This window comes from Mastacembelus armatus, chromosome 9 (genome assembly GCF_900324485.2).
Source record: "Mastacembelus armatus chromosome 9, fMasArm1.2, whole genome shotgun sequence".
NCBI classification, from domain to species: domain Eukaryota; kingdom Metazoa; phylum Chordata; class Actinopteri; order Synbranchiformes; family Mastacembelidae; genus Mastacembelus; species Mastacembelus armatus.
The window spans coordinates 24466256-24492791 of NC_046641.1; the positions used below are offsets into that span (position 1 = coordinate 24466256).

At 46.3% G+C, this 26536-nt stretch overlaps 2 protein-coding genes across 3 annotated transcripts; both read right to left on the minus strand.

Moving 5' to 3' along the window:
• Window positions 1–1319: 1319 nt before the first annotated feature.
• sncaip (synuclein, alpha interacting protein) lies at window positions 1320–15661 on the minus strand. Of its 2 annotated transcripts, none has more exons than XM_026320971.1 (12): window positions 15543–15661; window positions 12434–12520; window positions 11849–11921; window positions 11203–11756; window positions 10803–10971; window positions 10438–10712; window positions 9873–10052; window positions 7950–8063; window positions 7553–7678; window positions 6720–6889; window positions 6219–6308; window positions 1320–5602 (listed from the first exon to the last, which is right to left on the minus strand). In XM_026320971.1, the coding sequence occupies exons 2-12, from the start codon at window positions 12488–12490 to the stop codon at window positions 4603–4605; spliced, it is 2808 nt and encodes a 935-aa protein (XP_026176756.1). In that variant the 5' UTR covers window positions 12491–12520; window positions 15543–15661; the 3' UTR covers window positions 1320–4602. The 2 variants fall into 2 exon arrangements, with proteins under 2 accessions (XP_026176756.1, XP_026176757.1); XM_026320972.1 differs by having other exon boundaries at window positions 12434–12544; window positions 15543–15633.
• A 1620-nt stretch (window positions 15662–17281) lies between these two features.
• lox (lysyl oxidase) lies at window positions 17282–22628 on the minus strand. Its single transcript, XM_026320978.1, has 7 exons — window positions 21976–22628; window positions 20263–20371; window positions 19698–19829; window positions 19458–19614; window positions 19210–19305; window positions 18685–18800; window positions 17282–18331 (listed from the first exon to the last, which is right to left on the minus strand). Exons 1-7 carry the CDS (start codon window positions 22502–22504, stop codon window positions 18325–18327), a joined length of 1146 nt encoding a protein of 381 aa, XP_026176763.1. The 5' UTR covers window positions 22505–22628; the 3' UTR covers window positions 17282–18324.
• Between the last annotated feature and the right edge of the window lie 3908 nt (window positions 22629–26536).

Below are 26536 nucleotides of genomic sequence, written 5' to 3' on the forward strand. Positions count from 1 at the left end.
CGTGTGCCATGGACGTCCGCCGCAAGACAACCGCTCCTCTGTGTGTGTGTGTGTGTGTGTGCGTGTGTGTGAGCCAATCGCCCCGCCCACCTCCTTAAACGCCAGCCCCCACCCTTAGCAAACACCCCCTCCGTCCACACCGAGCGAACCAATTAGCGGCTCTGGAGCCTCGTCCAGACTGGAGGCCCCTGGGTATCGACTCAAAGCGTTGTCCAATAAATGAGGTCTAATTTATCAGTTTAACTTCACCCGCCCCAAACCCTAAAAGAAAAGGAGCAGGGAGGGAAAAGCAAAACAAATTGCTCTTGTTTTTTGCTTCATGAACCGGCGAAGAGCGAGATCCTGATAAATCCTGTGTTCCTCACATATCACGCCCTCGTCTCCTTCCATGTTGTTTTGCTAATTGTCAGCCGGTGAGCTCATGTTTCATATTCGCAGCGATGATTGAGGGGCGCTATTAAAGGAAACCCCATTAGGCTCCGTGGGGAGGCAGCCGACCCTGCGTGGGAACCATCAAAGGCCAATTTGCTACCCAAACACCATAAATCCTGCCCCGTTAAGTGACTGTTTTTGATGCCGCTGGAGCGCACAGAAATAAATATACGCTCGGTTATGTATTGTCCATTAAATTACCAGAGAGCACAATTCACACATGGCATCCATCTTGATCAGCAGTGGTCAAAAGTTGGGTCCAGAGCCCTGCAGAGGGCCCCTGACAGTGCTGCAGGAGGCCCCGGTGAAAGTAAAGGCAGATCATTTTATTATTTAAGAAGCTTCAAGTTTACAAAACCTGAGTTTTGGGCTTTGGAGTCAGTCAGGCAGCAGGGAACGATGAGTGTTCTCAGGTGGGTTTTAGCTTTGGAGCTGGTCTAATCGCTGACCGGAAACACCGCTGTCAGCTCTAATGTGAAGTAAAGAGCTGGATCACACGTGAAACTAAAGGTGTTGTACTCGAAGATGTGCAAGAAATTCAGCACTGGGCCGTTGGTGCATGAAACAAATGAAAGAGCAGACAGAAGCTGAAGACTGCAGCAGGTGTCTGCTGATCTATTAGCACTACGAGTCCCTACTGCACAGGCTGAGGATCACCTGCACTTAAACAGTCTTTGTACTGACTACAACTATTCGGTTTCCAAACTAAAGCAGGAAAAGGCTTTAAAAACGCTGGAAACTGATCAGAAGTCATGAAAGACTTTAAAGAGGAATTTGACCAATACACACCTGGTAGACAGGTGAGAATGAAGTCACGCAAAACCAGGTGAGACCCGAGACGAGGAGGAGGGTCGAGACTGAAACACAAGTCAGCAAAGAGGTTGAACATGCAGAAGCACTGGGATGGTGCTTTAATGTCAAATAACAAAGGCCAGTCATTGTACAAAAATATGAACGGGCATTTAAGAAAAGTCAGTGTCAGTAAAAACAGCAAGAAACATCTGATCACGTTTAAAAACAGAGAGAAACGTGTATTTGTCCACATTCAGAAAGAGTCGAACAGAAACGGTGTCAAATGTGAAAGACTTAGCAGCAGCTAAATATTACACACTGCACCTTTAAACCAACACGGACCAGACTGAGGGGACAGGCTCTTCCGGCAGTCGCTTGATTTTTGACACTGTCCATCTGAGCAGTTCAGTAAAACAACACAACCAACGGCTGAAACAGGCTGAAACCTCCGAGCTCCTGGTGCTGAAGGAGGGGTCCTGTGAAAACAGCTCAGAGAAAATAAACTGCATTTCAGAAAACCATCTCAACAGCAGAATCAAGCCCACACACAGACACACACTCACACACACACACACAGACACACACACTCACACACACAGACACACACACAGTGGAAAACCCTCCAAACTTTATTTAAATCTTTTTTATTTTATGGCTCTGTACTTTCCTAATAATCTGCTGCTACTTCAGGGAGAACGGTGACGGTTCTGTTCTTTCACTGCACAAATATTCAATATTTAGCTTCAGATGTTGGATGTTTTTTTGGACAATTGACGTCTGTTCACAACAAATCACAGAGTTCTCTGTGCTGATTGGACCATGACCATCCAATTTATCCCAAACAAAGAAGCCTTAAAGAACAGTGAGGTTCTATGCTGTTCGTTTTCAATTATGATTATCAGTGATTAAAGGAACAGTGCAACATTTTTGGAAAATACCTACTTTCAAAGGGGGGGGGAGTCCAATCACTTTAATATCTGTGCATCCATTACAGATTTGTGTCTTTCTGATCACCTTTTCTAAAATACCTTCTGACAGCAGTGGAAACGTGGAAACAGCCTGAGGAACTGACCCAACTGAAGTCTGACCAACATTTCTGTCACTAATCTACTGGAAAAATAATTCAGAGCTGCAACCTCCTCAAACTGAACATCAAACTTAGTACGATCCTGAAAAACTGGGGCCACCACGTTGACCAAGTGATAACTCTGACACACTGATGACCCATTCATGTATCTGTACTGCTTTAAACTAATCTGAGTCTGGGGACCCACTGAAATGTTGAACTGTCCCTTTAACATGTCACAGTTACCAGGCTGGAAGCAGGTCAGTCCTCCAGTGCCTGAAAAATACCTGCTGTCATCACAACAGCCATAAAGCCAAACATGGAAAACTGGAAAAGGATCCCAGCAAAAAACAGCACTGATCCAAACACACACACACACACACACACACACACACACACCCAACAATGATGGATCTGGATTAGAAAGATTCTGCTGCTTCTATTAATGTAAACATGCATCATCCAGTTTCTCCCAAAGCTGGAAACCAGAGAGCCGAGGCTGTAACAGCTGACACAGACCTGGATTCTTACTAACCAAAAATAAAAATCCAACTTTCAGTCACTAGATGGAGCTCCTCAAACACACAGCCCTGGAAAGGTCCTGCCATCTGAGTTGCCGTTGCTCTGTTTCAGTGCATCCACCGCATATTTCCACACTGAAGCTCGAACGCCGGACGGCAGCTCCAGATCACAGCCTCGCTCTCGTCCGTGTGAAGCCTCTGCAATGGAGCGCCTGGTGGAAACTGCTGTTTCTGACTCTTCTTCTTTGCAAAGCTCAGTCTCTGTAGAAGGTGCATCCTTAAACCTCCCCGTCTCAAAGTCACATCACACAACTAACTCTACTTCATGCCAAAAATACTGCATAGATAATGACCATGTCTGGAATATAGTGTAGAAACAAAAACATTAAATACTAATATATACAGTGGCTTTAAAACTTATTCGTTGTGCTGGTGCACGTTAATCACGTGCATGATTACAACAACATTAAAAAAAAAAAAAAAAATCATATAAATGTGTGCATAAACATAAATACCAATACTTCATACGCTCATCCTCAGTGTGGTTCAGAGGGACAGAAACAGAAACCTGTGGTTTGTTTGAGCAGACCATTGAACTCTGGGAATGTTTGCAGTCAGATTAAACCCTAAGGTAAGACGGATCACTGAAAACAAGTCCTCCTGTCTTATTAAAAACAGGCTCTTCTCGTTCATTCGGTTTCTGGATTTGTCTTTTCAGTCCTTAAAGACTGAAGACCGTTAAGACACTCGAAGGTTTGTGGGTACACAGCCGCAGTTTGACTGACAGGAGAACATGTCACTGAAATTAAAACAGTGTGGGAACCTCTGAGCTTTGTGGTGGTGAAATCTGAATTTGACCTGACAGAGAAACAGTTTTATTCCTTCCAGTGTCTGTGTGTGGACTCTCTCTCCCTGCTGCACTGCAAACTAACTAATGACGCCTTTTCTACTAAAGGGGACAAACTGGCCGGAGGAGCGACCTTAAACACTCCCGCTCTGCCTCCACATCCAAACCAAACAGAGAAGTCAGGCAAAGTCATAGTTTCCACCGCTGTGGGTCGGACCAAACAAACACTGTAACTGCAGCTGTGGAAATAAATTCAGCCTTATCGTCCAATCACCAGAGACGGCCGATCATTTTAAATCATGCTGCTGATTTGGTGGATTGAGCCGTCAGCTGGTTTCAGCCAACACCGTATATGTTGACATTACCTCATGCTTTTTCTAAACTAGATTTGTGGACGTCTCTAAGTTCTACCGACTCCAGCAACACCAGTGTGGAATCACATGATATGTGCTGTGCAGACACTTTAGGTGTTTCCTATTCACTGTGACGCCGTCAGGACACGTCTGACCAGGCTCAGATTTACTGTGCAGCCTGACAAAGAGACCAGAAGAAGCAGGAGTCCTGCAGCAGGTGGTGTGGCCCCACAGAGTCCTGATCTCATGGAGTCAGGGGGGGGGGGGATCACACGAAGAGACAGAGAGAACTGTGGAACACCTGACCTGCAGAGGACCTGGACAAACTGTGAGCTAATGATCTGATTTAGGCTTTTTCTCTTTACTGCACTTTGCATGAATTGACGTGATAAATAAAAACTTTTGTGGTTTTATGTGTGAAAGCACCAAAACACCTGCTGAAACACCTGCACATGCATTTTGTTCTGAATGATCTGCGACATGTCTGACACTAAACGTAAATGGGGTTAATCTGTATGAAGTTCTCATGTTCACCTTCTTACCACGGGCTCTGGGTTATGTGCTCGCTGCCCCTCAGTAGACACTGGTTGGTCAAACGTTACTGCTTTTGCTCTTGCCCTTGCCTCCACCTGGGCTGCTCTTACTGTCTGACTTCCTGCCAGGTGAGTTCTGACAGGTGAGCTGTTTAACAGCAGAGCCTGACTGACTGCTGCTGTTGTTGTTGTGGTTTGTGTTTCCACTCAACGTCTCCATGATGGAGCGAAACGTCCCGAATGACCTCTTGCTTTCAGAACTTCCTGTTGAAGTCCTCTCCTTCCCATGATGCCCTTTGGCAGGCTCCGCCTCTTGAGTGGAGCTCTTGTGGACCTGCTCGTCAAAGGTGACCCTCAGTTTGAGGTTCTGGGACGTCTTCCGGCGAGACGATGGAGACTTCAGAGCGCTCTTGGGGCTGGTGGCGAGCTTCTGGCCATTTGCGGGGTCGTGGACGTCGCTGGAAGCGTCTGGTGTTTTGCCGTCCGTGGCATCGGGGTCGCTGGAGGTCGGCGAGGGGTTGTAGCCGATGCTGTCCACAGACTTTGACCCGCTGAGAGAGAATGCCAGCTTCCTCTCAGCTGTAGAGGAGGAGGAGGAGGAGGGGAGGTGTTTCTTCATCATCAGATGAAGATGGTTTGACACCGGATCCTCCTCTGTGACTGGCAGGTGGGACGGCCTATCAGGTCGGGCCATGTTTGAGGATGGGGTTCCTTGATTCTTTCCCTCCTCCTGTGGATAACCGTCCGAATCGGATTCACTGAGGGATCGTTGCATGATCTGTTTCAGTCTCGCTAGTTTGAGCTCCCTCCTGTCCACCAGCCCGGTCCTGCGGCCCCCTGGGGCCCCGGGCCCACAGGGGCCCTCTCTGCTGAGGCCACCCGCAGGAGGCAGCCTCTCCCTGGGACACAGCGACTCCGACATGTCCTTCCCCAGCAGCTGCCGCAGCACCGAGTCTGGACCGACCCCTCCCTGACGAACCAACCAGTGACCATCACCTGGCGTTCCCTCTGCTGTCAACATCATCTCTGGCCACGCCTCCCCCGAGGGCTGATGGGAGCTGAAGTCCAGAAGGGAAAACAGACAGGATCATTTAATTTGACATATTTTTATTGTGTATGTTCATGTCTTTAATTACTTCCACCAAAACAATGACAATAATCCAGAGCAGGCCTGAAGTCCCACCTGTTTCCCTCTTCACAAGGCAGCCATGCTCAGCTGCTGCATTTAACAAGGTTTTGTGTTGCTCACCTGATAATTGCTCTGATTGCTTCCTGCTGTTATTGCTGCTGCAGCAGCTCATGTCTGATTTTATTTGCCGCACCAACACCTGAGTTTAAGTTCCCCAAGGCGACAGTTCTCGACGACTATCGCTGTGACGACTGTGCAGCTTTTCAGCACTGACCCTTGAGAAAAACTGTATTTTATGTGTTTTCTCCTCCCTGATTCGACATGTTGCTACTGCGCCTCGACTTCTATCTGTAAACGATCATCACGTCTCACTCAGGGAGCATCTCGTCGGTAAACACCATCTTATCGTGGCGAATAAATCATTTAATTCAAGACTCAGTGGAGACACATCTGATGAGAAACATGCAGGAGTGTGTACAGAGGGGATTCACTGTGTGTGTGTGTGTGTGTGTGTGTGTGTGTGTGTGTGTGTGTGTGTGTGTTACCTGGGCGATAGCGAAGGCGTCCCCTCTGCTTTGCTGGGGTCCATCAGTCTCTGCAGTTGTTTCTGTAGAGCCATCCTCTCTGCTGCCTGTCTGCAGGACAAACACACACACACACAGAGCAGGATGAACACTGACTGACACACACCTGACAACAGTCTGAAAACACACTGCACACAGGACCTCAGCATAGACTGATAAACGATAAGAAGAGCTGCAGGTTCAGTCTGGACCAACTGTTTTAGGGTTAAAGCTAAAAACGTCTGAACAAAGAAAAGAGTTTGATATTTCTGTGCCCAGCACACACACTGACACACTGACAGAAAGATAAGGCAGAATAAATCAAGCTGCAGCAGATATTTATATTTTATTACTCTATTATTTTCATTATGTCTTTATGTTTGTCTAAAGGTTCATTTTCATGGTTTTGTGTCTGAGAACCACATGATGGTTTATCTCCTAATTAGACAAAGTGACTGCAGCAGTAAAAATGCTGTAACTTACTCATTGAGCTGCTTGGTCAGTTTGACGACCTGAGAGGCCAAGGACATGCAGGTTTCCACGACAACCAGGTATCGGGCACAGGTGGTGTGCCCCTGCCGCTCGGCACTCTGGGAAGGCCGCTCCCCCTGCTGGTTCTGGACGGTCACGTTGGCACCGTACTCCACCAGCGTCTGGAAACAGGCACAGAGACGAATTCTGGTTGGTTCTTGTTCCTAAGTCCAGATTCAAACCAGGAACTTTACGGTTTCATACACCGACCCCTTCGTTAGTGCAGTGTAACAAAACGCTGCCCCCGCAGTCCAGATCTGCTGGGCTCTGCTGTTTTGTACTGAACACAGATAATAGGTTATCAGTGTTTGGACTGCTGGACTGACTGGCCAACAGGAAGCAGACAAGACTGATAACATCCGCCTCCTTCAGCAGGGTGTGCCACTGTAGGAACATGAGCTAAACACTGCAAAAGACATTTTCAGTGTTTAGATAAAAAAAAAACATGGTTTAGCCCTAAAACCTTGGCTTTAGTGCCACATGTCTGTTGTTGAAATACAGAAATAAAAATGTCAGGGCTGCAGCTAATGGTTATTTTCATTCCAGATTATTACGCAGATTATTTTCCCAGTTAATCATTTAGTCTGTGCCAGGAGTTTCCAACCTTCTTGGATGTTGGGTGAACTTCGGGAATGTTATTATGTTATTGTTGAAAATGCTGCGACCAAATTACTCATAATGGTATTTTATATATATTTTTCTTCCTGCATTAGTCTGAAAACTCCAGGGAGTTTTTGTCAAACTGACCCCCGGGGGAAGGATCTAACAAAACAGGCAGTGCACACCTGTATACAGGTGAGGTGTCCGTACTGAGCGGCCACGTGGACGGCGGTGTTTCCATTCTGGTCGACTTCGTCCAGAGAGATCGCCTGTTCCTGCATGAACTGAAGCAACCACAGCAAGACCTTCTCCTGCAGAGACACAGAGAGGGAGGGAGTTTGACAAACAAGACGACAACCACACTCACAGCTTCGTATCATCACATCATCACTGAGCTGAATATGGCTGTTAGGACTTTTCCCTTCAACACCTGATTTCCTCTTGGCTGGATCTGTTTCCTGTTGGCGTCTGCCAGTCAGTACTGCTGCTTCTCCTGTTCTTCCCTAACCCACCCTGTGGATATTCTAGCTTGTATATATGGATACACACATGGGTGTGTTGATCTGTGTGTGTGTGTGTTACCTGTCCGTAGCGGGCAGCGTAGTGGATCAGACTGGGATGTTCTCTGGTGCAGCTCAGCTCTGCGATGGCCTCAGTTTCACTCACCATCCACCTCACACACTCCAGATGACCGTTCTGCAACAAACGCAGTTAACAAGCCTCAGCCGGGATCAGGTGGCTGGAAACGTGGTCCCCTGCTCATCTAAGTGAATAAACTACAGGCTGGTTGATAAGAGACAATCAGGAACCAGCACACTGCTGCCCAGCTTGGCTCTAGATTATACACTTCCTGTCTGGCAGCCAATCAAGACCCTGGTCTCCACTCCGGAGCAGACTAAACAGGACCCACAGAGTTTACATCATGTTATCAAAAGCCTTCATCATACAGCTTCATGACCTCACTGACCAGCTGCCAACAGCCAATCAGATGTCTGCATGTTAATGGTCACTTACAGATGTGATTTTACTTTGCAGCTGCACAGGAGCAAAGATATTTTGGTCCGACTGGGTCAGAACACAAAAACTGAATTCTTCTGTTCTGATGCATCTGACGGGGTCAAAGGAAAACTGATGTCCAACTGTACTTTACGTACTGACGTTAACTACCTTATATACTTCTAATTTGAAGTACTTTATATACCGCTGGGTAGCTGACGTTAACTACTTTATATACTTCTAATTTGAAGTACTTTATATACCGCTGGGTAGCTGACGTTAACTACCTTATATACTTCTAATTTGAAGTACTTTATATACCGCTGGGTAGCTGACGTTAACTACCTTATATACTTCTAATTTGAAGTACTTTATATACCGCTGGGTAGCTGACGTTAACTACCTTATATACTTCTAATTTGAAGTACTTTATATACCGCTGGGTAGCTGACGTTAACTACCTTATATACTTCTAATTTGAAGTACTTTATATACCGCTGGGTAGCTGACGTTAACTACCTTATATACTTCTAATTTGAAGTACTTTATATACCGCTGGGTAGCTGATGTTAACTACCTTATATACTTCTAATTTGAAGTACTTTATATACCGCTGGGTAGCTGACGTTAACTACCTTATATACTTCTGATTTGAAGTACTTTATATACCGCTGGGTAGCTGACGTTAACTACCTTATATACTTCTAATTTGAAGTACTTTATATACCGCTGGGTAGCTGATGTTAACTACCTTATATACTTCTAATTTGAAGTACTTTATATACCGCTGGGTAGCTGATGTTAACTACCTTATATACTTCTAATTTGAAGTACTTTATATAACGCTGGGTAGCTGACGTTAACTACCTTATATACTTCTGATTTGAAGTACTTTATATACCGCTGGGTAGCTGACGTTAACTACCTTATATACTTCTGATTTGAAGTACTTTATATACCGCTGGGTATCTTGTGAATTTCCCCCCAGGGATCAATAAAGTTTGATGATCAGTCTGTATTTTGTTGGATCCATCTGATCCTGAACAGGAACTAAAGTTATCAGATAAATGTAGAGCAGGAAAAAGTCCAAGGTTTGACTCTGACATGTAGTGAAGTCCAAGGATGCAGTAGCACTACACAGAAATACTCAGGTAAAGTACTAACACCTCAGGATCGTACTGGAGTAAATGTACTTCAGGTGAACAGCTCAGCAGACAGCCTGGGGGACAGCAGCCCAGACTGATCTGTATCTGCCTGCACCTGTTTTACAACAACCAAACATGTTGCTGCCATTTTCCAAGATTTGAATCAAACCTCTGTTGCTCCATTTTCACCGTTTGTGGAAATAATTTAGTAAAAAGATGAACTTGTGGGATAACTGCTCACTTCCAAAGAGACCTGGACTCTTACTGAGGATGTCAGCAGTGAGCAATCAAACCTCTTATCTTCATATCACAGGAAGGGAAGTCTGTGCCCCGGTGCTTTCTGAATATGTGAACTCAGACTGACCTTGACCCCCAGACCAGCGGGGGTGAGCTGCTGGTTGTTGCGCTCGTTGAGGCCGTCCTCCCCCATCAGGGAGGTGAGATGCTGCAGGCAGTCGGCGTGACCCTGAGAGGCAGAGATGTGCAGCAGGTTGTTGCTGTCCTCGTCCCTGATCAGCTCCAGGTTATCTGCTGCCAGGTGAGGCTGCGGGAGGACGAGGAGGTGGAGGAGCAACAAGGAAAGAGAGAAGAAAGAGCGGGAGGAGGTGGAGAAGAAGGAACATGAGGAGCAGCAAAAGGAGGAACGGGTGAAAGAGCAATGATGAGAAGAAGGTAGTAGAGATTAAAGAGGAAAAAGAGGAGAAGAGGAGGAGCAAAGATAAGGTGGAAGAATGGAGGGTGTAAAGAAACAAGGTGGAGGGGAAAAACAGGAGTAAATGGTGAAAGGGAGGAACAACAGTGCGAAAGAGGAAAGAAAGCAAAGAAGGGGGGAGGAGGAGAAAACATCCGATGTAGGTTAGTAACAATCAGCACCTGCCTCCTGCTCCTTCATTGGTCAAACTCGTATCATGTGACGACCTCCCACTCACCAGCAGCGAGATCTGTCCCTCCCTGACGATGTTGATGATGTTCTGATTCTTCTTGGTCTCTTCGTCCACCTCCCCCGCTGCTCCTCCACCTCCTCCAAACCCCCTGGAACCACCACTGCCTCCTACTCCGGGCCCAGGAGCCCAGGGTTTAGAGCTGTCCTGCCTGCCCACGGTGCACCCTGGCAGGGGGAACATCAGCCCTGGGCCCCCTGGAGGCTCCATGGCCGGCCGCTGGCTCTGGGAGTCTGGGTAGACCCGCGCAGACAGCAGCTTGTCTGGAAGTCAGGACAAATCCGACCTTCACACAGAGTCAACTCGGGCTAAACCAGAGAAGAAGAAACAGCAACAGGGTTTTTAGGTCGTACCTGCATCGGAGAAAGAAGAGAGTGAGGACGAGCAGCTGAGGAGCCCAGAGGAGAGCAGCTCTGGCTGGTAACCTCCTCCAGCAGAGGAGCGGTGATGGTGGTGCAGGTCTGGATCCATGGACTTGGACTTCCTCAGGTCTGACCACTTCACTGGAGACAGGACACAGTACTGCAGGAAACACATGAATTACACTTCATCAACAATAAGTCATTTTAAACCTTCTCTCTCTGTGCTTCTGTGTATATACGACATCAAAGTAAGGAAAGGAAATAAAAGCCTTATTTTGCTGTAGAAGTGTATGCTTTTATTCTGAAGGCCCGATTTACCTACTGATCATTTTTCCCAGTATGTCACTGCAGACGGAGCATTAAAGGTTTTGTGTAGTTGACCCATGTGTACCTGAGTCTGTGAGCTGCTGCCTCCGAGGCTCAGAGGTTCAGTGAGGGGTAAAGCAGAGCTCTTCAGTCCTCCTCCCCGGATCCTCTCCAAGGTGCCACCGCCCAGGTTGCTTCCTGTCACCGAGCGCTTGTCATGGGGGACACGAGGCAGCGTGGACATCTGCTGATTGGACTTGATATAAGGCACGTCCAGGATCTCGTCCATGTCCAGATCATAGTGCTCCAGCTCCCCGAACAGAGGCTGGGGGTTGTTCCCTCCAACGACACCAACACTGGTGCCCAAACCCTTCGCCTTCCCTCCCAGCCCGTCAGAGGAGCTGGAGGCATGAGTCGGCTTGTCGGGGCTGGGCTCTTCCTTACTGCCCTCACCCGACTCTCCCAGGCCCTGGCCCTGAACTTTGCCATCAGAGTCGGAGTCGGTGGTCTCTGGTTGGTGTTTGAGAGGGGAGACCCTCTTCACCGGTCGGAACTTACTGTGGACCTCAGCGAGCCCCGTGGGTTTGATTCCCCCACCGCTGTGGGAGGAAACACTACGACTCCAGTTAATGGCTGGAGCTGCAGGAGGAGGGACAGATGAGACCAGGTCATTTGCTGCTCACGCAGTTTCAGTTGAAATCACGAACCGGACTATGATTTCTAACAGTTACCTGGTCTCTCCTCGGCCGGGCCATCGGTCCTCCTGGACAGCTCTGGGATGGTCTTCAGAGACGTCACAGAATACTGCAGGACGAGGAGCCAAGACAGAAGGAGTGAGAGCTGTTAGTTTTACAGTATATCTATATATATATATATATATATATATATATATATATATATATATATATATATAATCGATAATCGGATAATCGATTAACTGTGAGAAACTGAATATCTTTGTGTTGTGGACGATTTGTTAATAAGAGACATGATCTTGGACTCTGGGAAATTATTTTATTCATTTTTCACTATTTGCTGATGTTTAACGGAACAAAAAAAGACATGACCAGACCAATCTGTGATGAAAGGTTGGTGGTTGCTGCAGTAATAAACAGGTAAAACAGTTCAGACTGAGCCTGTTGCAGGTGTGTGCGTCTCAGGTAACTGTAACTGTAGAGTGTTTAAAGGTCCCAGGTCTGACACTGGTCAAACCTCATTGACAACGTTAATCTGCTCAGTGTTGTGAGTCGGTCACTGCAGAGCAGCAAACAAACACACACTATATCAGAACTATACCAGGTAGGTAACACACTGACCACCGCATCATCGGAGAAGTCGATCTCATCCAGGTCCAGGTATTCAGGAGCCTCCATGTTCACACCACATCATCAGCCTCACAGCAGCTGCAGACAAACTCACAGGTCAACCTGCAGCCATGGACATTACACAGTCACTGCAGTGAACAAGTCACATGAAAACATGTATGTACATACAAATAACTCAGGTTAACCAGGCTGCACGTCTTTCACCGTCTTTAGTTTAGTCTGTGCAGCAGCGTCATAGCCGTGAAAATAAAAAGGCCCTCTGAGTATTAAAGCTGCGCTGATATGATCAGCAGGAATAAAACAAAGGAAGTGGCTGCAGGAAGCAGAACAGTCTGGCTGAAAACTTTCTCTCGGTTTTTGTTCATCTTTGCCTACGTGAGATGACAAACTGTGAATGAAGAGGAAACTGTGGAAATAACAAGTCGCTGCTATTTTAAGGAGGATTTTCTCTCTCAGCAACCAAGCACAGGATCAACACGAAGTCCAATCCTGTTCTGCTCTGTTAACACTTGAGGTTTAAACGGGTCTAAAGCTCAACCTGTTGGCTGCTTAAACCGCCCAGAGCTGCTGTGATCAAAGGCGACAAACAGCAGGATAATCAGGACTAATCAGACCAATCAGCACTGTGACATGCAGCGTGCACAGAGGCTTAAAGAACCACACGGGACCAGGACCTGACCCGAAAACTCAGCTCTGAGCAAAGTGTTGAAAATCTCTGAGCAGGAAGGCGCACGGCCCGGCAGCTTCTTTAATAATTGTTTCTGATTTAAATCTTCATTTCACTTAGACCTTTAACATTTTATTGGTAACGTGAAAAACCTTTAAAACGTTATTTTAAATGCACCTGGTCCTACTGGAACCATCTCAACTTTGGATTTTTTTAAGTTAACATGATCGTCTAGTTAACAATAACTACTTAACTGCTCAGTGAGTCTTTACTGAACATGTTTCCCTGAAGCGTTTCTGTTTTTGTGACCACCCTGACCTGTGCACGAGGAGCCTCCAGCAGCTCTCTTTGTGTTTTCAGAGGCTCAGGCGTCCACTGAAAACAGCGACTGTGAGAGTGAAGCTGTTTTCTGACTGTGGGAGTGACCGCAGGACTGAAACGCTCCAAATAAAACCCTCTTGATTGCAGCTCTGAGACGCAGTCGAGTCTAACATCCTTGATAACAACAGTTTAGGCCTGAAACCCGACATCAAAAATAAGACTGGATCAAAAACAAAAAAAAAAGCAGGAGGACGCCTGTGCTGTGTTTATGTGAACAGCTGACCAAGCCACAACAATCTGGGGGAAGAAATGTTGTTTTGGAGCTAAGTCAGGAAACAAGGACGGGAGCTTTCAGGAGGGGTTTGAAAGGAAAGTTAGACGTTCGGCCACATTTCCCTCAGAGGTGACGCTGTAGCTCTCATCAAGAATCCAGTTACGTTGAGTCCTGTTTATTGAACAGTAGGACCAGGAGTTTACAAAGCAGACAGTGTGCTGTTAGCATTGGAGCTATCTGCTGACTCTGAAACACTTGGACCAGCATCAATAAAGTCCAGTGGCCAAAGTCACAAAACCAGCCTAAGGCTAAAAGCAGGTCCTAAGCAGCCGGGGCAGGAGAACCCAGTAAAATAAGGCGTGTTAGGACCATCAGGCTTTGGGTGTTAGTGCAATTCAAAGCAATTCAGTCCTGAGATAAGTTAGAGACTGTTTTAGAACAGAACAACAACAAAAAAGACTTTTAAAAACCTATTTTGGTGATAACCAGTTATCAAAACTCTAATTACAACAAAGAACAATCGGAGGGTTTGCACAGACCTTTAACCAAACCAAACCCCCTAACACGGTTTACTCCACAGTGTAGAGCTGGTGGTGTATTTGGTGCTCTATCTGCCAAAGTACAAAAGGTTTGATTTTGTTCCTGTTAACCATTTAGGAGGACTCTGGATGTGAATACAGCAGCAGAACTCAGCCTGAGCTCCGTCCTCTCTACCACCAACTAAACCAGGGCAGCCCAGAAACAATGGAAAATACCCATCACGGTTTCCCAGAGCCCGAGGTAACAGCCACCGGGCCCAGAATCACAGCGAAGGTTACCGTTTGATTTTTTAAAGCCAGAACTGTCCTGACGGACTCAGATCATCACTGTTGGAAAGCTGCACCTGTTTTAATGATAAAAAACATAACGTTGCAATGACGGTGACGGTCTCTGCACAGACAGCCCAGCTCTTCTTGACAGAACAAGTCCATCCATCCTGCTGAGCATCTGTCACAGAAACAGTTTGAATAAAACATCTGTCCTCCTTTTGACTCCGTCTGAACGTCACCTCCTGCTGCTCCTGAGCAGCCAGGTCTCCTCTGGGGGGGAGAGCAGTGATTTCCTAAGTTAGGAATGTTGATAAAACGCTCTAACAAAATAAAAAAGTGTCGGCCTGAGAACTTTCAGCCAGTTTGAAGGGATGTTCTGCTGATGAGGCCTGATGTCTCGTTTGTCCAGTTTACTGTCCAAAAACAAAACCCTTTGAATTTCATTTCCAAAAACACACGAGAGAATAAAAATAAGGAAAACGACACTTTTTAGAAACATTCCAGAAAATCACCTAAACATTTATTCTTATAGATCTGCCAAATATTGGCACAGATCAATATGATTGTAAATAAATCAGGCTATTCTGATGAATATTATTTAAAGTCTGTCATTCAGTCCTGAAACACAGGAAGTGCCGTGAACTAAAAACGTGAACTTCCACATATTATTTTAGTTTTTGATGAACTTTTTGTGGAGAAGCGATGAAGACACAGCAGATGCTGATGGAAGTGACAGGAAACACCATAAAACCATCACACATGTGACTCCAGCTTCGGTTTTATAAAAACAACACGTCCCTATCTCTGTGAAAAGTGTGGACAGACTCTCTGGGCTCGGTTCTGACCCGTTTATCGTGGTACCTGTGTAGCAGCAGGAGGCTAAGGGGCTAAGCTAGCAGGCTAATGTGGAAGCTAACTGATTAGCCTGTTGGAAAATTGGGTCCAAACACAAAACTCGGGCACAAACGCCGCGACCCGGAACAAGCAGCGGTTCGTTTCGGGCTAAGGAGCAGTTCTGGGTTACGGTACCTTGTGGAGGTGAGGCAGCCGAGGAGGAGCAGCTGGTTCGGGGGTGACAGAGCTAGCCGAGCCGCTAGCCGGACTCCTGGATCCAGCTGTTTTTTTCCTTCTGTCGCCTCCTCACAAAGACTGCACAGACAGGAGCAGCCGACAAGAGGGCTCACTCCTAACGCTTTCTCCTGACTGGGAAAGGACTACACTTTTACTTTTCGCTTCGGCGCTTCTTCTGTGTGGGTGTTTCCAAAGCGATTTAGCTGCTTCCGTCCCTTGGCTATGTACGAAACCAGGTCTGAACCAGGTGAGTCCGCTGTTTAGTTCTCTTACCTGTGCTAACAAAGACCGGCTGGGTTAGTGCGGGTGGGCAGTAAAAGAGGCAAAAAAAAAAAAAAAAAAACGTTCCAAAGAGTCATCCTGTTAATAAAGGATCTTTGCTCGTCCCGTTATCCTTAGAATAAAAACTACAATGAAGGTGCTGCTGGGAGTTTTTATCTTCACATGTAATCAATAAATCAGCGCAGAGACAGAACTGTGATCATAAAGTTTTATTTATTTGGTTTCGTACCAACATGCTCAGGACAATGAAAATAAAATAATTTACATCCCTTTAATGCAGCGATTGAGTAAATTACTTAAAGACACGTTGACTTTATTTTTCTATTTTCTGCTACAGCTCAGAAACAAATGCTGCACCTGGTGACGTTGGTTGGTAGTAACTTTGAGTACACATCAATAAAATACATGGAAAATAAAAAGTGAAGAAAAAGTTCAGAATAAAAAAGATAAAATAATCGTAGTTACACATTTTAAGATAAAGACAAAATTATTGAAATGAAAATCTCAGTTGTTGCTGAAATAACAATTTAAAGCTTTTTTTTAATGAAAATGATATACGGTATATCTAAGAATAGGATCCATCCTCCGAAATCAGAAGTCACATGTAGTCACAGGAGAAAAACACAGAGGAGACTATAAACACACACATGTACTGTGTGTTTCCATAATAACAGCTGTGTGTTTCTGCTCAGTGCGGCTTCATCGGCTGTTTTTAACCTCCACACTGGCATCTAGTGGCCCCACACACTGTTCAGGGTCATCACTTTATATTTGTAAGATCTGATGAATAATCAGGATGAACAACAACTAACAGTCCACAGTAGCTCATCATCACAGCTCCGGCCCCAGGCAGAGAGCTTTGGGACGCAACCTCAACCTGAGCCTCGGCACAGGACACGACACAGAACATCAGATGACACCAGCAGAGGACGCACGTTGCTGGAAATGCAGGTGGAAGTTGATCATCAGTTTCTGCAGAAATCTTGATTTCTTAAACATCATCATGTGGAAATTCATCTTTGCTTCTGTTCTCGGGCAGAGAATTATATCAGCTTAGCTTGATTTCTCCCAGACAATAAGAAATAGACCCAAACATTTTTAAAAAAGGCTGATTCTTTGTGTGTTTGCTGCAGGGCCTGGATTTACTCATTTAAAATGACGACAACGTATGTGGAGTCCACGTTCTTCAGTCCAGTGTCACCATTAGAGCAAAGACTCTGTTCTGACTGTGGATGGTCTTTGATCCTTAAATGAGCTTATTCCTTCAGTCTTTGTGGCTGCAGGGACAGGACAGGTTTTAGTTTAAAGCTTTGCTCCTTTCATCTCTTCGTCTTTGCACATTTGTGTTTCCAACATTTTGCTTTTACGCACAAATTCAAACCTCACACAGAAACAGGTGGATGGAAATCCACAGCTTACGTTCAAGCAAACTTTATTACTGTGGCAGGAAGCAGTAATGCAGGGTGATTACATGCACACAGCTCTGTAGGTATGTGTGGCTACAAGTACAAGTACAAGTACACAATCTGTGTGTTCTGTGTACACACTGGATACTGCGTTCACCACCAGAAAGACATAGGTTAGACTGTAGGTCAGACTTCAGGACTTATACTGTGTCTCTGTGGTGGGTTTTGTATAATTCATGTACAAAACCACGTCAGAGACCTGATCTACTGCAGCAGGAATGAAGCTACAAGAAAAACTAGTAACAGAAAACAGAAACTGCTGAGGTCTACTTTCTATACAAACATCCAGAAACTGTCACTGGACTTTCTAAATGTTAAAAGATTAAATTAACATTAAAGATAAAAAAGTCAGTTACATGATATTTTTATAAAAGAGCTCGATGGGCCCAGAAAAACATGCATGAATTTAAATGTTTCTATAGAAAACAATAGAAAATAATAATAAAACAACTGATTTCTTAAATGTGCCACAAAGAAAAAAGGTTTGGTGGCATTTTGAAACTTTGTGAACTCAGAGCAGGATAGAAAAGGAAAAAAAAACTATAATACAAAAGGTGAAACCTTTAAACTAACAAACCCCAGCCCTCTCTGACCTTTGACCCCGTGTTATGTGGTTTTAATAGTGAAAAACAAACGTGTCCGTGTTCAAAGCTGGAAAACAGAAAACCTCCAGCTCAGGACGATGAGATTATGTTGAGGACGTTAGAGGACGAGAGACTCCAGCAGTCAGACACAAACTGATTCTACTCCCAGAAAGAACCAGGTATTTTCCATCTCTGGTGAATAAAACTCCACAGTTTGCTCTAAACTGCACAGCCCCTGATGCGGCCGCTTTAAAACATGTCAGTCAGCGTCCGGCTGCAGGTGTTTCACTGGGAGTTGTTGCTTTTCTTTTTTCTGGTTCTAAGTGGATTTTTAAAAACACTGGTGTGGATCTGCACCTTCGCCCTCAGCCTGTTCTTCGTCTTCAGGCTGACTCCAAGGAATTCACCTCAGTAGCTGCAAGAGGCAGAGAAACAGTCAGTCAGTCAGTCAGTCAGTTTTACTCTACATCACAGTGGGTTTCAAACAGTGGTCTGTGGCCCTCTGCTGGTCCATGAAGTGATTGCAGGTGTTCAATAATGCATTTTCACTCCACGCATTTTATTACATTAAATTTATTTCCGTATATTAATTATTGTTCGTGCATAATCAGATTCATGTGTAGAAAAGCCAAGGTGACTTGTTCTGTGCTCGGCTAATGTTGGTACGTGTCCATAAAGTCTCGTGCAAATACATCAAGTACAGACTAAAACCACCCATGAGACCAGACGGTGTGACCCTGTGACCCCGTCGGCTCAGAGGTTTCTTACTCTGTCATGGTGCAGCCGGAGATGTGAGCGGCGGTGCCCGTGTACTGGACGTCACAGCGAACTACGTTGTTGTTGAAGTTGGACTCTGGAACCTGCTGTCTGGGGTTTACCGACACCTGCCGGGACGACACGCAGAATAAATGATTCTTTTCAACGTGCGGCTCATTCTGCTTCACATCCACCCGCACCGACGCACAACGTGATACAGTCAGTTAGTGGCTATTAGGGATTAGTGTGTTGTATATTCAGCCCCAGCACAACAGTCGTCGGTGCGTGAGGTCACTTCTGCTGAAGGTGACACCAGACTCCACCTGTTTCTGTGCACAGTCCACCCAATCACCCTGGACTCTGCTGCAAGACAACTCCACATTTTACAACAACCAAAAGTCCCAATGAGCAGAAGAGAAACTGAGACACAAACATGAGACAGATGGAGGTTTGTCTGTCGGAGTAAAGAGAAGAAGCTGGACTTTGTTTGAGGTCACTAAAGTGTTTGAGTCCAGCTGTGTGGGAGTGAGGATGAACCTTGAGGATGTATTTTCCAGGTGAGACGTCGGTGATGTCGATCCACTGACAGTCGATGTCAGCGTTGTAGGTGTCGTAACAGCCTGGACTCAAACCCTGAACACACACACACACACACACACACACACACACACACACATTGTAAGCTTATTGTTTTACATTTAGTCTTAAGAGAGGAGGTCACTGTCTGTCACTGCTTCACATCAGTAAATGCTGAAGACATTTTGTGTGACAATGTGTCTTTGAACCTGAGTGTGTGAGGTGCAGGCGAAGCGGCGGTAGTAGCCCGGGTCACAGGAAGTGTCCTCCAGGCAGAAGCTGGCCTTGTGGCCCTCGGCCACCGGACTCTGAGTGTAGGCGTCCAGCAGCTCGTACAGGCTGAACTCGTCCATGCTGTGGAAGTGACTGAAAGCAGCGACATCGGCTCATGAAGCGCTTCAGTTCCCAAAGCGTTAACCTGCTGAAGAGAGAGTTTACCAGCAACCTACTTGTGACAGCTGTGCCACTCCCAGGCGTATCGAGGTCTGCTGGGCAGGAAGTCGGCCGTGCCCTGGTTCTTCACCCTCTGAGGAAACCTCAGCAAAACTCTGGTGTCGTAGTCCTGAGAATACGCTGAGGAGCTGGAGGAGCAGAGGAGAGGAGGGTCACTAGGGTCCAAACAAATTAGAGACCTTTAAAATCCACCTGGACCTGAATACACCAGATATAAACAGCAAAATAACAAGTCTCCTTAAGAGACACTGCGTTTGGAAGTATGATGGTGCAGTAAAAGTACAACATCTGCCTGTGATTTGTACTTAAGTTGAGTAAATGTACTTATTCACATTCCAGCACTGTGTAACTTTTGTTAGAGTAGATTTAAAAACAAAGTGACAGTTTCAGCTGCTGATTAGAAAAATATATGAAAATGACAGAAAAGCTTCCTTCCAGCTGACAGCCATGAGTCCAGTTACTTACAGCTGATTCTGGACCAGTTCAGGATCATTACAACAGAACTAACATTACACTGAGGCCCGTGCAGGACTAAAAGCTGCAGGCGGGCTGTAATCTTACGAGGCGAGGCAGTTCTCCTCAGCAGCACAGCGCAGGTTGTACATGGGCAGTCTTTGGACGTAGGTGGCGATCTGGATGTAGTAGGGGTCAGGGACCAGATCAGGGAGCCCTGAGGACAGAGCACAGGGTGATAATCAACCAGTCACTGAAGGAAAACTCATTTTACTCTTGATCAGCAACACCTGGACACCTGCAGAACTTCAGCCACATCAGCAGGTTAGAATAGGAAGATGCCACTGACCTGACCAGGTAACCACACAGTACTGCCCCCTGCTGGTCTGGAGGCTTAATTCCTTTTATAAACGATGACAACTCAGCAGCCTGTGTGTTTTGGGTTTAACCTTTTAAAACAGACCTTTTGGATCCTTTGAGGCCTGGTCTTTGTGTCGAGGCCCTCATCTTTGGTCACAGGCTCTAACTAAAGTTGATTCTTAACATTACTGGAAATGATAAGAGCCAGTTCAGACCCTGTTTAGAGGAGAAGTGGGTACATCAAGCACTTGAACAAGTGTGAAGCCTGTTCTGGCATTCTGACAGGAGCTGGGAGTGAGATCATGTTGGACAGGAAGTGCTTTATATGAATTTTTAATATAAACTCTAGGGCAGCACGGTGATTAGTGGTCGGCACTGTTGCCTCACAGTAAGAAGGTTCCTGGTCTGAAACCCATCAGGGGCCTTTCTGTGTGGAGTCTGCATGTTCTCCCTGTGCTTGTGTGGGTTTTCTCCAGGTACTCTGGTTTCCTCCCACAGTCCAAAAACATGTATGTCAGGTTGATTGGTGACTCTAAATTGCCCATAGGAGTGAGTGTGAGTGTGTGAGGTTGTTTGTCTCTATGTGGCCCTGTGATGGACTGGGGACCTGTCCAGGGTGGACCCCTGCCTTTCACCCAAAGAGAGCTGGGATAGGCTCCAGCAGATCCCTGGGACCCTGGTTAGGAATAAGGGGGTCTACATGATGGAGGGATGGATTTTAACTCTATCGTCTGACACCTTTATGAATTCCTTCATGGGTTAAATTTTTGCAGTGGGTTGAACTTTGCAGATGTTGCAGATGTGGTTTCTCCTGCGGTTTGGAGACACCACAGTGACTCCTCCTGTCCCTCCCATGTCTCCGTCCATCAGACTTGGGGATGTGGACAATTTAAATTTAACTCCAGGTTTTAACTTGACTCCCTCAGCCACAGGACAAAACACCATCAGGTCCTCACTGACAGTGGCCTTCAGACCCGACTGTGTAAAAACAGCCCAGAGTCCATAAGTGATTTTAAAACATTCTCCAACAACCTGACTTGTCAGGGCAGCATACAGAACGTGACACATCTGTCTGTAGTTTCAGGTAGACTTTAAAGAGCTGATGGGGGGACTGAGCCACAGGAGTAATGAGCCTATAAAAGCTGACATTTAGACTCCAGGCTTTCATGACTTTTATAGTTTAATAGAGGATCAGCTGTAAACTCAGCTGGAACAGAAGAGCAACAACCCAACATGTTTTTAATGAGCAGTTAACAGCAGCACAGCCTGATACGTGGAGCACCTTAACGGTCCTTCAGCTTTAGGACGTCTGGAACAATCATAAGGCTCCGTTTGATTATTCTGATGAAATCAAACTGATGCTGGCTGTGACAGTTTGTCTCACAATGATGAGTCTGTTTGCGTCTACACTGAGGACCAGAGGAAACTGGAATGAAGCAGGAGTAGAAGCTTCAGTCTTACCGTGCTGGTGGTAGCTGGTTCCGTATCCGTGCCGGGGCTGAGTCCTCGGTCTGGGTCTGTAGTACGAGTTGTAGTAGTTATAATAAGGGTTGTAGTTGGAAGCCTTGTACGGGTCGTAGGGATCGTCTCCGACCATCATGTCTTCCCGTCTGACCGGCGCAGACTCACCGTCTCTCCCGGGATTCGGCTGCGGCCGCTGACGCGTCGCGGCGCGTAATTGCGCAGAGCTGCTGGCGGCTGGAACCCGCGGGGACGCGGCAGAGACCGTGTTATTTCCGCCGCTGACGACGACCACCGGGTTTCTGTGGCGAGGGGACCCGGTCTGCCTCCTGCTGGACGGCCGGTACTGGGAACCGCGGCTCAGGATGCTGAAGACCTGCCCGTTATGTTGCCATGTCAACCCCCGCCGGAGCGCGACAGCATCTCCACCACGGGCCGCGTCCTGAGCGCGCACGACCTCCAGAAAACTACAGAGCAAACACAAATGTGCAAAGGAGAGCAGCAAGGCCTCAGGGGAGACTTCCTTCATGATTCAAAATAAATTATGCTTTTAATAATCTACACAAAATGTTCCTCCCCACACACACGCACACGCACGGCTGCTGGTCTCAAGAGCTTCTCCCCTAAATGTTGGAGCTCAGCTGCTCCTGCTGCTGCTGCTGCACAGAGACGAGGAGGAGGAGGAGTTAGAAGTGACCTGGATCCTTTTAATCAGGGTCAACGGGTCCACCAGCAGATGAAAATGATCTTTTAAAAACTACAGAGTAACTAACAGCTCGTTATCAAGACTCGGAAAACTTGCTCACTTTAGGTTTTTGGTCCCGACTCTGGAGAAAAGCAGAGAAAATAGTGGTCTCACTCATTTTCCAGATGTTTTTCACTAAAGGCTTTTATTTTGTATTTTTCAGGCCTCATCCAATTACAGCCAAACCCAAACAGCAGCAGCTGAGGAGCTTCACCTTCACTGAGGGACAGAATGAAGCTCAGACCCGTGAGGTGATGCAACACATCCAAACCACTTCACCTGAAGCTCAGCAGTGGGTCGGCTTCCAGTGTGGGCAGACAGATGTTCACGTAGAAGGTGACAGCAGTGGTTGCCCAGAAGGAAGGAAATAATGGGAAACACTGGAAACTATTTGTCGTCACTGTGCTGAAGCTGCAGCTGAAGCAGCTTTATGAAATTAGCTGCCACCCACATCCTTTCCTGTCCAGTGACTGTTGTTTCATGAAGACTCAGATATCTCCATCAGTGGATGAAGAAAACCTCTGCTGTTGTTTTTCTTCTGACATTAAAAGTGAAAAAACAACATTTTCTTCAGTTTATTCCTGGACACTGGGACATTTAACTCACCAAGACCTAAATTAAACACACGATATATGGTCAGGATAACTCCTGGGACTAGTAAACACAACAGCAGGGTATTATACAACATTTAAAACACATTTAGAGTCCAAAATTACACAGACTACATGTTGTTTCCTGCCAGTGGATGCACATCTGCTCTGTGGATCACACCCAAAACTATTTCTTTGCCTATTTACGATGAAATCGTTGTGTTTGTCTAAATAATCTTAAAATGTCAGCTTGACATTATGTTTGACAACAAAAGGGAATAATTTCAGTTACACACAAAACTCAAAGCCATATATGATTCAACTACCACAGAGTAATCACCATGATAATTACAAGTGTTTCTGAAATGAGGACAGAGTCGGTCTTTACACCAGCCCTCAGGCCACTGACCAAGTCCTGAGTCCAGCTCCAAAATGCTGAACTGATCCTTTAAGTCCTGATCGCTCTGAAAAGCTGGACTTTGCCTTTGTGATGCTCACGTGTTGGAACAAAACGAGCGAACGACCTTCTCATCCACCAACACTGGTTTTGTCTGTGAGCCCTGGTAGTTTCTGTAACAGTCTGTGTTTCATTCGGCGATGACAGTAAAGAGTGAGGCGGAACGTTTCTAGGGCTGTAAATACACCGTGGAGGACCACACCTGGAGACAGGCCATTGCTCTATTGCTTCCTCAAGTAGCTGCAGCCACGCAACACGTGCACACCAACCGTGCACACCAACACGTGCACACCAACCGTGCACACCAACCGTTCACTTTCCTTCACCGTCAGAGGAAAAAGTGACGAAGCTGAACAAGAGCTCAGGTTTACGAGCTGTGTGGAGACATCAAAGCCAAGGCTGACTGACGCTTTCAGCAGCACAGGGTTTCTGATGGGAAGCAGGTGTGATCTGGCCGCTTTATACGGCCGCCCGCAGGGGCCTCCTGCACACAGGACACATAAAGATCCATGGAAACACCAAACACAATCACCACCTTCATCCCCACCAGCATCATCATCAGCTTCAGTGACTCTGTGCAGCAGACAGGGCAGAAAGAAGAGGCCTGTAAAAAAACAAAACAGCCCTAACGTTTCTCTGAGTCTGGGAGCAGATACTGTACGTGGGCTCCACTTTACAAAGGTGTCATTTTGGGTGAACGTCACATCTGCATCCAGCACATTAGACACGTGAGACACGTGACGGATCCTGGATCCAGCTGTGTTGATGTTCGGCCCACTCGGAGGAAAGTGGTGCACTGGTTTTCACACCCCCCTTTTCTGACCTTTGATTGTAGTGTTACCTTCACAAGAACATACACATATATAAAATCTCTGAGTGGGTTTAGGTGATTTCTACAGGAACCAGGCTCAGACTAAATAAGAGGTTTCAACCGCAGCATCTGAGAAAACAGCAGTTTGTTCACTTCAGGTTTGGAGTTTGTTTCAGTCAGACACCTGCAACAACACACAGGCAGAGTCAGCGGTCATCAGTGAACACACCTGAGCTGACAGGAGAACAGCGCAGAACGTTTAAGACATTAAAAAGCTCCGTGTGAAAATACATGTTATATTTTCTGTGTTTGAGGCTCCAGCAGATCCATGTGTCGCAGCAGGAGGCTTGACCCAGAGAAACACGTCGTCTTTAGAATGACGTTAGCAGCTGCAGCTGCTGGGCAGCTATAAATTCACCACACACACCTTGAGGGGAAGTACAGCAGGTGAGGAAAATCCTTTAAGGTTTAGTAAACGCTTTAAATCGCTCTCATCACTGCTCAGCTGCTAACTATCATATTTACACTGTGAGAAAAGAATGAGGGAAGTTACAGTTTTATTAAAACCAAAGCTAATTCCCACTTTCAGACTTGGTTCCTCTCAGCAGATCATTGGAGACTCTGGAGACTGAACTGACGTGTCTCTGCTTTGGGTCCAGCCTGGATGTGGACTTCTGGGCTCTCGCTACAGTAAAACGGTGTGTTCTGTTCAGCAGAATGAGTTTGTGGACGTGACAGATCTCACACTGGGAGGATAAAAATAATCCACATCTTGTCCAAATGTTCCCACACGTCCAGGAGGACCACAGCGAGCCGAGCAGCACCAACAATTACAGCCGGGCTGGGTTTGGCTGGGCCTGCTCTGGCATCACAGCCCTCAACAAACACTTTGGAAAAACCTGTTTCTGTGTAAAACCTCTCACTCTGTTCTCCTTGCTGGCCAAAACTCATTGTTTATTTTTCAACTCGGTGTCCAGCAGCAATTTATTTTTCATACCTGAAGCTGCTGAGGACTTGGCCGACTTTAGGTCTATCAGATGAACTGTGGACCATTGTTTGTCCCCTGGAGTCTCGCCTTCTGGCTGTGAACCACCCTTATGAAACCTGTGGTCACCGAGACCACGTCTGTAAACAAACCTCTCTGCCTCTGGGTTCTTTGTCAGATTTAGCTTTGCTTTTGCTACGGACAGTAACAGTAAGTGCGGTTCTCGCTAAGGTGACAAGAAGATCTGTCCTGTGGGGGTCAACATCCTCACCAACAACCAACCGACAGCTGGGTTTTACAGAACCAGAGTAAAGTCCAGAGAGTCAAGCTGCTCTGCAGTATCTGTGCTGTCAGATGCACCAACATCAGAGGGGACAAAGAGGGGACACTGCTCCGTAACCAGCTAGACGCCAACACCTTCACCAATCTGTTGGAGATAAATCCCTCCAGCTTTAGTCAATGCAAATTCCCAGTAGCCTCCTTTGTGTCATAAACTGTCATGGAGCAGAAACATCAAGACTGACATGCACCCTCTTGTTAAACTGGATGAACTGGGCTATGGCTTGTCCTAACAAATATATAGGAACAGAATGATGGTTGTTTCTCATGTCAGGTCTGCTAATGAACCCAAACACTACAGTCTCCAGAGCAAAGTGACCAGGGACTGGGAGCAGTCACTGGTTTTCTTCTCTGGAGCTGTTTTTTTTATTTCTTAAGCTCATGGTTATTTTACAGCACCCAGTAATGTGATGTCTCTCTGCTGCCCCCTGCTGCCACAACACACGACTCACCTGTATCACGTCATAAACACCACCCGTCTTCTGTATTCAGGCAATGACTGACCTTCATTATGTGGCGATGGACTCACGAGTGGTAGCAGCAGACTGAAGAGCTTCAACGGTCCAGTGCCTGCTCACAAATGAAAATACAAAGAGGAAGATCCGCAGTAAAAGAAGACACTAGCTCCAGTCTT